Source organism: Ranitomeya imitator, chromosome 2 (assembly GCF_032444005.1).
Source record: "Ranitomeya imitator isolate aRanImi1 chromosome 2, aRanImi1.pri, whole genome shotgun sequence".
Classification (NCBI taxonomy): domain Eukaryota; kingdom Metazoa; phylum Chordata; class Amphibia; order Anura; family Dendrobatidae; genus Ranitomeya; species Ranitomeya imitator.
In genome coordinates, this window is record NC_091283.1 from 423,971,807 (window position 1) to 423,985,958 (window position 14,152).

Consider the following 14,152-nt stretch of genomic DNA (forward strand, 5'->3'; position numbering starts at 1 on the left):
ACTTCCTCTAAGAGCAACTTCTCCTGACTCTCTAGAAGCAATATGGTAATAAACAATGTTTTTTCCCTGCATATGGAGACCATTTCACAAGACAAAAGTGATAACTAAGTGGTTTACAAAACAAAACATCGAAATTTTAGGTCCTTGGACAGGAAATTCCACAGATCTCAATATCATTGAAAACCTGAGGTGAATCCTCAAATAGCAGAAGGACAAAGAAAAACACAGAAATTGTGATAAGCTCCATGTGCCAATTAGACAAGAATGGGCGGTCATCAGTCAGGATTTGGCCCAGAAGCTGATATCTGACTGCGAGGGAGAAGGCAGAAGTCTTAAATAATACGGGTATGTTTATCGTTCACACGTGGCATTTTTGGTGTGTTTTTTTATGCCAATTTTCAGCTGTGTTTCACAGTGCCAGCAAAGTCTACTAGACTTCAGAAATCTCATGCACACAGTCTGGTTTCTTTGTCCTCAGTATTTTGTGCTTTGCTTGTTTTTTTGCATGTCACTTTCAGCGTTTTTCACCCATTGAAAGTAATGGGTATTGAAAACCTATTGAAAAAATGCAGGTATCAGTTTTTGCTGCATTTTTTGTGCCAAAACCTTATGAAGTAGAATGTGATTTTTTTTCTTACTAAATCTTATCATCAGCATGCACAACAGACAAATGTAGCATGACAAAAACGCAGCAAAAGAACGCAAGAAAAAAGAAGCAAAACCTGCTTTTTTTCTGCAGCTTCTTTACTGCCAAGAGAAAAGTTTTTGCTGCAGAAAAAAAACACCTTGTGTGAACATAGCCTTAGGGTCAATGCTGTAATATTAAGTATTTACATTAACTTGATGAATTTGTCAGTAAAAATGTAAAAACTTAATAAATGCTGATAATTGCACTTCAGTAACCAGAGAAACATCAAACTAAAGATCTAAAAAGAATGAATTATCAAACTGTGTGAAAACAACGACGGTACACTACATCCAGGCCTGAATAAACAGCACCAGAAAGTGGACCTATGCTCAGGCCAGAATACACCGTGTCAGACAGACTACACAGTTCCCAGGCCAGAATGGCCAACACATCTGGCTCCTTTAACATTACAATTACACATATGGCTATCATACACAAATAGTTGGTGGACTTTGAATTTCTGCTGATTTAATGGACAGACATTTTCCATTCATTTCTGACACGAGAGCAAGCACCAGCACTCACCTGATAGTGAAATCCCCTCAGACAATCCATACGGAAGATAGGCAAAAATGATCATCATTCCAAACTCCAGGGACGGAGTCTTCCTTAGGTCGAGATGCTTCAAAACCTGACACTGAGTCAAGAGAAACAGGCACCAGGATGTATGGGATAAAGGCACAGACATAACTCACACAGTTTCCCTGTGATGAGCCTTTGATCAGGGAGGATAAAGGGCAAGGACTAACTGGACAATGGCTCTAACTTGCTGAAGACAGCATCAAAGGTACTGCTGCCCAAAAGTCCTCACCACCAGCTCATACAGTTACAGTCTAAAATTGTCTGAATGTAGGGCAATGAGCAAGGGCCACAAGGACACCATCCCCAGAGATGGCCATTGGAACGTCATCTATTTCTTAGTGAGCAATCACAGTAATGAGTGACAGAATTGTGTATCGGTTCATCTCTACAGGGTTCCTGTGTGCCCTGGATTTATGTGGATGTAGATGTTCTGTATACATCTCTACATACTATTAACAGATTGATATCATGTCTCTAACAAGAAAGTAAAATCTTTCACAAATAACAAAAGTTTGTCTAAGGCCTCTTTCACACTTCAGTCTTTTGGCGTCAGTCACTACCGACATAGTGACGGATTGACGGATCCGTCACAATTGTTGCGAAAACGGTTCTAACGGATCCGTTTTTTTGACGGATCCGTTACTTGGGGGTTGTCTGGGAGAAGTATCTACTTTTTGGAGCATGCGCAATTGAAAAAACGGATTGGGGCGACGGATCCGCCGAAAAAACGGTTGCGGCGGATCCGTCGCCCATAGGCGCCCATTCTATGGAATGGCGGACGCGACGGATCCGTCGCGATCCGCCATTTCGGCGTTGACAAAAAACGTTCCAATGTCCGTCTATTTTCAGAAAACGTCCGCCAAATGTCGACGGATCCGTCGCATGGCGGATGGAACGGACGACCATCCGTCACAATCCGTCACTAATGCAAGTCTATGGGAAAATAACGGATCCGTCAAAAAAAAGACGGATCCGTTATTTGAGGAAAATGGCGGTTTTAGACTGACGCCAAATAACTGAAGTGTGAAAGAGGCCTAAGCATGAAGGAGGATACTAATGCAGAAATAAGACCGGTCAGTGTTCCAAGAGCTGCAGAACCAAAGAACATCTTCAGGAAGTAAGCCAAAGCCTGGAGGAAGGTCTGCCATCCATTCACCTCTGATACATGGTCCCTGTTAAGTCCTTCTGCTGTGCTGCCAAAGAGACAAGACATAAAAGACAATAGCAGACCCGGTAGGAGGACTATCTGATGATCCGGGTCACACCATGTATGAGGGATATTGTATGAAAAGCAGTAGCAGTCTGAATAGTATGAGGGGTTTCCTATCAAGAGCAGAGCATACTGTGTATGAAAGGTCTTGTATGAAGAGTAAAAGACCGTGTATGAAAAGTCTTGTATGAGCAGTAGGAACAGACTTTGTATGAAGAGAAGGAGCAGACTATGTATGGAGACTCTAGCATAAAGAGTAGGAGCAAACTGTACATAAGGGGTCTTCTATCAAAGACAGTAAGATACAGAGTATAGGGGGATTCATTCAAGAGCAGGAGGAGACTGTGTTTGAAGGGTCTTGTATGAAGACCAGGAGCAGACTATTTATGAGGAGTCTTCTATCAAGAGCATGAGGAGACCAACTATGAATGGTTTTGTATCAAGAGAAAGTGCAGATTGTGTTTGAGGGGTTTTGTGGGTAGAGCATTAGCAGACTTTGTACGAAGGGTCTTGTGTGAAAAGCAGAAGCAGGCTGCGTTTGAAGGGTGATGTACAAAATGAAGGGTCAGGCTGTGTGTTTGCACTGTATGAAAAGAAGGAGCAAATTGTATGAGAGAATTCAAATGAAGAGTGGGATAAACTGTTATGAGGAATATATAAAGGCCAGAAGCAGTTTGTAGATCAGATCTGTATAGCGAGCACACTGCTCCTACTCTTCATACAGTTCTCATAACAGTTTAGCAACTAAACCACAAACATAAGGTAAATGTGGGGAGACAAAGAAGAGATCCAAAAAATTCCATGCCCCCTGAAGAAGCTAGCGGCAAAGCGCACGTCAGGGTGAAGGGACGTCGAGCACACCTCCGGTGGCTGACTTATAGCTCATAGGTAGTAATTATTTATTCCATTTACCCTTTGACAAGATTGGTACCTGTCTGACAGCACTGCACTATTGGAGCTAATACTATTGGTTATTTTTCTACTCAGCCTTTCCATGTCCTCATAAGGAGGTACCCAATATATTTTCTTGTCTCATATTATATGGTGTAATTTTTTATTATGGTTGGCCCCACAGTGAGGATGTTTTTTGGAGGATTATAACCATGTTCTGAGCCATTGGTATAGTTTAATTATTTTGTTATTTTGCTAAGGGGAGGTATTGAAATTTTTCACCCCATAACTATTTGCTATTCAGGACATTTCTCCACCATTGTTCCGCGTCCCTTTACAGCATTTTGTTTTTTTAGTATATGTTTTTACTACATATTTAAATAACATTAAGTTTTATCTAATTTTTTGGATGTCTTCCTTGTCTCCCCACATTTAACTTATGTTTGGGGATTTGTTGATATATCTATTATGAAGTGCCTTTCTTAGGCTGGGATCACACACAGTGAGATACGGCCGAGTCTCGCAGGTTAAACCCAAGCTCTGGCACTCCAGAGCGGAGCGTGCGGCCACATAGCAATACATGGAGCCGCACGCTCCGCTCCGGAGTGCCCGTGCCAGAGCTGGGTTAACCTGCGAGACTCGGCCGAATCTCGCTGTAGTGGGACTCCGGCCTTACCAGAATTTCTTTTAGTCTTTGCCTGATGAAGAGACGTATGTAGTCTCGAAAGCTTGCAATTTGTTACCATCTTTTCTGTTAGCCATTAAAAGGTATCAACCACTGAGGACTCTCAATTCTAAATATTTTTCTTACCAAGGACATTTTTCTGATTTAATAATAATAGAGGATGTATGAAGTCTGTAAGGCTACATTCACATTTGCGTTGTGCGATGTTGCGTCTGAGACGCAACAAAAACGCAACAAAACGCACGCTAAAACGCAGCGTTTTGTGACGCATGCGTCCTTTTTTGCCGAAATTTGGACGCAAAATAAATGCAACTTGCTGCGTTTTCTGCGCCCAACGCTTGCGGCAAAAAAAACGCATGCGTCGCAAAACGCAGCACAACGCATGTCCATGCACCCCCCATGTTAAATATAGGGGCGCATGGCGCATGCGTCGCAGCGGCTGCGCCTGACGCAGCCCGGCAGAACGCAAATGTGAACGTAGCCTAAGAAGACTGTGCATGAGACCTGTATGAAGAACAGACTGAATGAAGAGTCTTGTATGCTTAGCAGGAGAAGGCAGTGTATAGGAGCCGTCTGAGAAGCAGGAGTAGTCTGTGTGAGGTCTGGAAGCCAAGGCAGACTGTATGAAGGATATATGATGAGCAGAAGTAGATTGTGAGAGGTCTGTAATCAGAGCAGGACCTGGTGTGTATGAGGAATGTATGAATTGTAGATTGTGAGTGCTCGCGGGCAGGGTCCTCTCTCCTCCTGTACCAGTTGTGACTTGTATTGTTCAAGATTATTGTACTTGTTTTTATTATGTATACCCCTCCTCACATGTAAAGCGCCAAGGAATAAACGGTGCTATAATAATAAATAATAATAATTGCTAAACTACACTGAGGAGTCTGTATGAACAGTATTATATGAAGAACTGTAGCAACCAGTGTATGAAAGGTCACGTATGGAGATAAGGGTCAGGCTATGTAGGAGCATTCTGCCAGATTGTAACATGAAGATCACAACACTCGTGTCAGTAAAACCTACTTGGTCAGGACAATGGAGACGGCGTCATTTAGGATGCTTTCTCCAAACACCAACATGTTCAGCACAGGATCCACATTCAGAGCATTAAATATGGCGATTGTTGCAACGGGATCCACAGCAGAGATTAGTGATCCAAAGGCAAAGCTGGCAGAAAAATAGCAGAGTAACGCGTCAGTCTCCCCCTCAAGCCACCCCAAATTCACTTCCCAGACCCCTCGACCTTATTTCATGACACATAGAATAAGACACCGTTCTATTCTGTCTTTCACAGCGCAGCTGTAAACTACGCGTGGATATAAAATTGTGGGTATGGTTGTGTGAATATGTGACTTCTTGTCGCCATTTTGTGAGACCAGTCACTTTTTTCTATGAATGGACCGATGTGAAGGCTTGTTTTATGCGTACCAAGCTGAAATTTTGTTATGGATTCAATTTTGGGGTGCATATAATGTTCTGATGGATTTTTACTGCAATTTTTGGGTGGACGTGCGGAAGCAAAAAACCAATTCTGGCGTTTCGATTGTCTTCTTTTCAGTGTTGGCGTTAACCGTATAGGATAAATATTTAGAAATTACATTAGCTTATAACAAGCATGGTATACCATGATATTTACATTTTGCCATTTAGTTTTTGGAAAACGGTTGTTTGATTTAAGATTTTATATATTTTTTTCTCAATATGTGGGAAAAAAAATTAAAGCGATTTTTTTTTTTCAATAAGAACTTTAAGGTGACTTGCATTTGCGATATTACTGTGAGAGATAGAGGATTAATGAAACCCAGCTACAGCAAGTTCATACATGCCAGACACAGAGACTGCCAGTAGCCATAATAACTGATCAGCTACCCACAATCGCGTTGTTTGGGAGCCAATGGTCTTCAAAAGTGATGGCTGCCATGTTTGAAGCCTTCTAAATTCCGCTGTCATTTTTGACAGTGGCATGTATTAGGTTAAACCAATGCGATCGGCGCTATCTAGCTGTGAACAAAGTCGGCATTTGCACTAAATAAAGTAGGTTCAGCTCCGTATAAGGCTGGGTTTACATTACGTTATAGGCAGTCCGTTAGACGGACTATGTTACACCGTGGTATAGCGCAGTCCGTTAACGCCGCCATTAAGTCCTATGTCGGACGCATCGTCATCATTGTGGGCGTGCGTTAGCGATGTGCCGTCATTGAGTGACGGACTCTGGGACGCGGGCTGCAGCGTTTCCGGGTCCGTCACCGCTAGCGCAGATAGAGCATCTGCTAGCTCTATCTGCACTAGCGCGATCACATTGCGGCACTTGTGTTAACGCAGCCCGTTTAACGCATGTGTTGAACGGGCTGCTTTAACGCAATCTGAACCTAGTCTTATGAGAGCACACGGCTTCCATATACAGTACAGACCAAAAGTTTGGACACACCTCATTTAAAGATGTTTCTGTATCTTCATGACTATGAAAATTGAACATTCACACTGAAGGCATCAAAACTATTAATTAACACATGTGGAATTACGGTAAATACTTAAAAAAGTGTGAAACACTGATTTTATTAACATAGCCTATTAAGTGGCACATCACTGGAATCAGGGTCACCGCTCCTACATTATGATGCTCTCAGATTACTTAGCAAAAACTTGCCTATATGTTCCTTTCAAATTCCTCCCTATTTTTTAATTTTCAATTGGGTAGAAATCCAGACTGTTTGCTGGCCAAATCACCGAGTTGCATTTACTGCAGAAAAACAACTCATTTTTGCCCTGTGCTGAAGTCATTTATCAGGATAATGTATCTTATGCCAAATAAATTTTATATAGACGAGATATTTCCAGGATTTCTATATTTCCTCCCGGCAGTGACTGTTGAGGCAATGATTGCGGTATCTTCTGCTCGGACCTTGCAGCCTACATATAATTAAATGGGGAACTGTGATAATTTGCTGCAGACAGAAGTCCCAGCATCATCTCCAGATACAACGCAGTTTAGTAATCAATCACTGAACATCACTCCCATCATCCATACAGCTTCTCTTTAGCCCTGTCTTCCTTAGTTTCTATAGGTGTCTACACCAAAATAAGCAATAGGAACCTGCTCTGATTTGCAGGTCAGAAGTGATGTCATTGTTGAGGCGCTGAGCACAGTGGTCAATGGACCACGATCCTGGGAATCGATTTCCTCATCTCTAATTATTATGTAGTCTCTTTCTTCATGACATATTGCACAGTGTCCTGACGCTCTGAGCTCTTCCTCGTTCCACCCCCAAGGTTAACCTTTAATTGTCACACTAGTCTTACATGAGGTTAATATTAGCATTTGTTTATATTCATCTCATTTACAGTGGGGCAAAAAAGTATTTAGTCAGTCAGCAATAGTGCAAGTTCCACCACTTAAAAAGATGAGAGGCGTCTGTAATTTACATCATAGGTAGACCTCAACTATGGGAGACAAACTGAGAAAAAAAAATCCAGAAAATCACATTGTCTGTTTTTTTAACAATTTATTTGCATATTATGGTGGAAAATAAGTATTTGGTCAGAAACAAAATTTCATCTCAATACTTTGTAATATATCCTTTGTTGGCAATGACAGAGGTCAAACGTTTTCTGTAAGTCTTCACAAGGTTGCCACACACTGTTGTTGGTATGTTGGCCCATTCCTCCATGCAGATCTCCTCTAGAGCAGTGATGTTTTTGGCTTTTCGCTTGGCAACACAGACTTTCAACTCCCTCCAAAGGTTTTCTATAGGGTTGAGATCTGGAGACTGGCTAGGCCACTCCAGGACCTTGAAATGCTTCTTACGAAGCCACTCCTTCGTTGCCCTGGCGGTGTGCTTTGGATCATTGTCATGTTGAAAGACCCAGCCACGTTTCATCTTCAATGCCCTTGCTGATGGAAGGAGGTTTGCACTCAAAATCTCACGATACATGGCCCCATTCATTCTTTCATGTACCCGGATCAGTCGTCCTGGCCCCTTTGCAGAGAAACAGCCCCAAAGCATGATGTTTCCACCACCATGCTTTACAGTAGGTATGGTGTTTGATGGATGCAACTCAGTATTCTTTTTCCTCCAAACACGACAAGTTGTGTTTCTACCAAACAGTTCCAGTTTGGTTTCATCAGACCATAGGACATTCTCCCAAAACTCCTCTGGATCATCCAAATGCTCTCTAGCAAACTTCAGACGGGCCCGGACATGTACTGGCTTAAGCAGTGGGACACGTCTGGCACTGCAGGATCTGAGTCCATGGTGGCGTAGTGTGTTACTTATGGTAGGCCTTGTTACATTGGTCCCAGCTCTCTGCAGTTCATTCACTAGGTCCCCCCGCGTGGTTCTGGGATTTTTGCTCACCGTTCTTGTGATCATTCTGACCCCACGGGGTGGGATTTTGCGTGGAGCCCCAGATCGAGGGAGATTATCAGTGGTCTTGTATGTCTTCCATTTTCTAATTATTGCTCCCACTGTTGATTTCTTCACTCCAAGCTGGTTGGCTATTGCAGATTCAGTCTTCCCAGCCTGGTGCAGGGCTACAATTTTGTTTCTGGTGTCCTTTGACAGCTCTTTGGTCTTCACCATAGTGGATTTTGGAGTCAGACTGTTTGAGGGTGTGCACAGGTGTCTTTTTATACTGATAACAAGTTTAAACAGGTGCCATTACTACAGGTAATGAGTGGAGGAAAGAGGAGACTCTTAAAGAAGAAGTTACAGGTCTGTGAGAGCCAGAAATCTTGATTGTTTGTTTCTGACCAAATACTTATTTTCCACCATAATATGCAAATAAAATGATAAAAAAACAGACAATGTGATTTTCTGGATTTTTTTTTTCTCAGTTTGTCTCCCATAGTTGAGGTCTACCTATGATGTAAATTACAGACGCCTCTCATCTTTTTAAGTGGTGGAACTTGCACTATTGCTGACTGACTAAATACTTTTTTGCCCCACGGTATAACTTGCATTTTTCAATTCCTATGTAAACTCCTTCGAAGGGTGGATTTAAAAGAAAAAAAAAAAGAAAACAAAAAAAAAAAAGCTCCATACCCAGAACAAGCTAGAGGCACCTGCACTTGCCCAAACATTTACACCAAAGTTTCTGAAAAAAGGCACTAAAAAAGCAGCACTGGATGTAGATTGCCTTTTATTGTACTACACAATTTCACGCAATTGAAAAAAAAAAAAAAGCAGGAAAAAAAAAAAACTTCCATAAGGCTACTTTCACACTAGCGTCGGCCCGTCGCAGTGCGTCGGGCCGACGTTCCGACGCATCCTGTCAAAACGCAGCACAACGGGGGCAGCGGATGCATTATTACAACGCATCCGCTGCCCCATTGTGAGTTGCGGGGAGGGGGCGGAGTTCCGGCCATGCATGCGCGGTCGGAAATGGCGGACACAACGCACCAAAAAACGTTGCTTGTAACGTTTTTTGGTGCCGATGGTCCGACGCAACACGACGGTTGCGACGTGTGGCAATGCGTCGCTAATACAAGCCTATGGAGAAAAAATGCATCCTGCAGACAACTTTGCAGGATGCGTTTTTTTCTGCAAAACGACGCATTGCGACGTGCGTCGTACGACGCTAGTGTGAAAGTAGCCTAAAACGTTAAGTTGTTTTCCCAGACTGCCGTTTGTAAAAATGACCCCAATAAAAATGTACATGGGTAATCCAGGGTTGGAGACAAAAAAAACAAACTAACCACGACTGCAGTCCCCGACAATGGACTGTTCCTGGTATCACAGCTCAATTCACAGAAAAGAACGTCAATCCCAAAGATATCACAGGAAGATAGAACACTTACCAATACCTGGTCTCAAGTCCAGAGAAAATATGGCGTTTGACCTTGTGGCTGCCCTTACCCGGCATTCCGGATGTAATAGTATGGACAAGACCAATAGGCAGTAACCCGACATGTGCACAGTCCGTGACTGGGCGGTCAGAGACCAACCCGGCTGTCAATGCGTTTCCCTTAACCCCCAACCTGTTTTCACCTTTATGGTCATTTTTTCAATTCCGACCAGTGTAATTTTATGTGGTAGCAATTCTGGTACGCTTCCACAGAACCCAGTGATTTCGAGACAGATTTTCGTGACATACCGTACTTCATATTAGTGGTAAATTTAGGTCAATACGGTTGTAAAAATATCAACAATTTTGACAAAATTTTAATTTTTTGGCAATTGTCAATCTTTACATTTTTATGCACAGATGGTTATTCCACACAAAATAGCTAAAAAAAAAACATTTATCACACGTCTACTTTACAGCTGCATCATTTTTTAAACTTTTTTTTTTTTTTTTTTAAGGAAGTTAGAAGGGTTAAAAGTTTTTCAGCAATGTCTAATTTTTCCAGAAAATGTATAAGACCATTATTTTAGGGACCACATCACGTTTGAAGTGACTTTGCAGGGTGTATGTGATAGAAAATACCCACAGCATTTTAAAAACTGCACCCCTCAACGTGCTCAAAACCCCATTCAAGAAGTTTAGTAAACCTTTAGAAGCTTCACCAGAATTAAAGCAATGTGGAAGGAAAAAATGAAAATCTTAGTTTTTTCACCCAACCAAAATATTAATTTAGCCCCAAATTTAGCATTTTCAAAAAGGTAACAGGTAGTGTTGAGCGATACCGTCCGATACTTGAAAGTATCGGTATCGGATAGTATCGGCCGATACCCGAAAAATATCGGATATCGCCGATACCGATATCCGATACCAATACAAGTCAATGGGACATCAAGTATCGGAAGGTATTCTCATGGTTCCCAGGGTCTGAAGGAGAGGAAACTCTCCTTCAGGCCCTGGGATCCATAGGGATGTGTAAAATAAAGAATTAAAATAAAAAATATTGATATGCTCACCTCTCCGGCGGCCCCTGGACTTCACGCTGCTAACCGGGAGGCTTCTTTGTTTAAAAAGCGCGCCTTTCGGACCTGTGAATGACGTCCCGGCTTCTGATTGGTCGCGTGCCGCCCATGTGACCGGCACGCGACCAATCAGAGGCCGCGACGTCATTCGCAGGTCCTCAATTCCTAGAATTAGCAGTTTTGTGAATGAGAATGACGTCGCGGCTTCTGATTGGCCGCGTGCCGCCCATGTGACCGGCACGCGGCCAATCAGAAGCCGCGACGTCATTCTCATTCACAAAACTGCTAATTCTAGGAATTGAGGACCTGCGAATTACGTCGCGGCCTCTGATTGGTCGCGTGCCGGTCACATGGGCGGCACGCGACCAATCAGAAGCCGGGACGTCATTCACAGGTCCGAAAGGCGCGCTTTTTAAACAAAGAAGCCTCCCGGTTAGCAGTGTGAAGTCCAGGGGCCGCCGGAGAGGTGAGCATATCAATATTTTTTATTTTAATTCTTTATTTTACACATCCCTATTGATTCGATACCGATACCCGATATCACAAAAATATCGGATCTCGGTATCGGAATTCCGATACCGCAAGTATCGGCCGATACCCGATACTTGCGGTATCGGAATGCTCAACACTAGTAACAGGAGAAAATGGACCATATAATTTTCTGTGCAATTTCTCCTAGGTACAGAAAAACCCCACATGTGGTAAAAATCTACTGTTTGGGAGCATGGCATGGTTCGGAAAGGAAGGGCACTGTTTGAGTTTTGCCAAAGATGGCTGGAATAGGTAGCAGACACCATGTCGTGTTTGGAGAGCCACTGATGTGCTTAAACAGCGGAAACACTCCCCCCACAGGTGACCCCATTTTGGAAACTACATCCCTCAAGAAATGTATCTAGATGGGTGGGATCACCAGGTGCTTCACAGAATTTTATAGCGTTGTGCCATGAGAAAAAATATTTTTTTTCCTGCACAAATGTTGCTGTAGCCCCAGATTTTTCCTTTTCATAAGTGTAACAGGAGAAAATGGACCCCAAACTATGTTGTGCAATTTCTTCGGTGTGTACGTAGATACCCTACATGTGGTAGGAAACTACTGCTTGGGCGTGTGGCAGGGCTCGGAAGGTAGGGAGCGCTAATTAAATTCTGCCATGTCGCATTTGCTAAAACAGCAGAAACGCCCACAAGTGGTCCCATTTTGGGAACTATACCTCTTGAGGAATTCATTTAGGCATGTAGTGAGCATTTTTAACCCTTAGGCGATTCACAGAATTGTATAACATTGGGCTGACTCAATGGAAAATTAAAATTTTTTCCACTAAATGTTGCTTTGGCCCCAAGTTTTTAATTTTCAAAAGGCATAATAGGAAAAAATAGATACAATTTGTTATGCAATTTCTTTTTAGTATGCCAATACCCCATATGTGATCTAAAACTACTTTTGAGGCACAGTGGAAAGCTCAGAAAGGAAGAAGCGCCACATTGTAGATCAGATTTTGCTGGAATAGGTTGAGGGTGCCATGTCATACTGGAAGAGTTTCTGAGGTCCCAGAACAGCAGAGACCCCCCATAAGTGACCTCATTTTAGAAACTACACCTCTCAATGAGTTTATCTAGGGATGCAGTAACCATGTTGATACCACAGGTGCCTCACAGAATTTTACACCATTGGGTGGTGAAGAAAGAAGAAATACATTTTTACTGCTAAAATGTTGTTTTAGCCCCAAATTTTTAATTTTTTATAAGGGTTAGTAGGAAAAAAATGGACCTCACACCCCTGACCTGGATCTCTGGATTTCTGAAGCCTGATGTAGTGCATGACTCGCTCTCGTTTACCACTAGATCATCCATTAGTCCGCGTCCTGACCGCTAGGATGGGATGATAGCCACACCTTTCCCCAACCTACCCCATTACCCTACCCAATCCTCTCCTCTTTTTTCTACCCCCCATTCTCTTCTTTATCCTAATCTCTTTGTTTGTCTTCCACCCCTCCTTTAGCTTGAATATGCATTATGATTATTGAATAATCACAATGAGAATTAATATAGGTTATTAATCACTTCAATTGTTCTTTATTGTCAACATATTATAATACCAATCAGTAGTATTATTTTTCAGAATGTTAAGTGCAAGATACATGATGTTGTTGTAATGCATTTCTTGACTAACATGTAATTTTACCTGGTATCCTGCTGATATACTAGATTGTATCGTTTACTTTTATTCTTCTTGCTTCACTCAATAAACATGATTTAAACAAAAAAAATGGACCTCACAGTTTTTATACAATTTCTCCTGAGTGCGCCAATACCCTACATGTATTCGGCAACTACTTTTCGGGCACAGTGCAAAGCTCAAAAAGGAAGTGCTATATTGTAGTGCAGATTTGGCTGTTATGATTTGTGGGTGCCATGACCCACTGGGAGAGCCCCTGAGGTGCCAATACAGAAGAACCCCTCATAAATGTCTACATTTTACAAACTAAATCTCTCAATTAATTCATCTAAGGGTGCAGTGATCATACTGACACCACCATCATAGAATTTTATACCATTGGGAAGTGAAGAAAAATGATTACATTTTTACCACCAAACATTTTACATTTTCACATGGCTAAATGAGTAAAACTGACAACAAACGTGTCACACAATTTCGGCTGAATGGGAAATACCCCAAACGTGGCTATACAGTACTTCTTAGTCTAGGTTCACATCGCGTTAGCGCATCTGATCTGTTACACGAATGGCACTAACGCTGATGCCCAAAATCTCTTTTGGCATGGTACCATTGCGTCGGCATGCGTTAATAATGGAGGTCTATGCACAGCAAACGTCTCTGTACCCCTGGCTTACTGCGGTACCGCTGTCTGCAGAATGTGCCTGCCAAGGGCAGCGACTGCCAAAGCCTGGGTATGAACGTGATAGTGCTTCGTGAAAGTATGCAGACTGGACCAAGTCGCAGCTTTACAAAGCTGTTGTGCTGAAACCTGGTGCCGAATGGCCCAAGAAGCACCGACGGACCGAGTCGAATGCGCCTTAATCCCTGCTGGGACAGAGGCATTCCTGGCGCGGTAGGATTCCTGAACAGTGGAGCGAATCCACTTGGCTAGAGTGGCCTTTGAGGCAGGTAGACCTTTCCTATGTCCCTCCGGAAGCACGAACAAGACATCCGACTTACGGAAGGGAGCAGTGTGAGATATGTACCGCTGAAGAGCTCTAACCACATCGAGAGT

At 42.6% G+C, this 14,152-nt stretch overlaps 1 protein-coding gene across 1 annotated transcript in view; it reads right to left on the reverse strand.

Annotated features, from left to right (window-relative positions):
• SLC9A8 (solute carrier family 9 member A8) overlaps positions 1-14,152 on the reverse strand; it is a 71,080-nt gene that overhangs the window by 14,381 nt on the left and 42,547 nt on the right. Inside the window, exons 8-10 of the mRNA XM_069750816.1 lie at positions 5,083-5,226; positions 2,325-2,463; positions 1,214-1,319 (exon numbers count right to left, since the gene is read on the reverse strand). Of these exons, the coding sequence (XP_069606917.1) occupies positions 1,214-1,319; positions 2,325-2,463; positions 5,083-5,226 (389 nt within the window). The remainder of the gene's footprint in view (positions 1-1,213; positions 1,320-2,324; positions 2,464-5,082; positions 5,227-14,152) is intronic.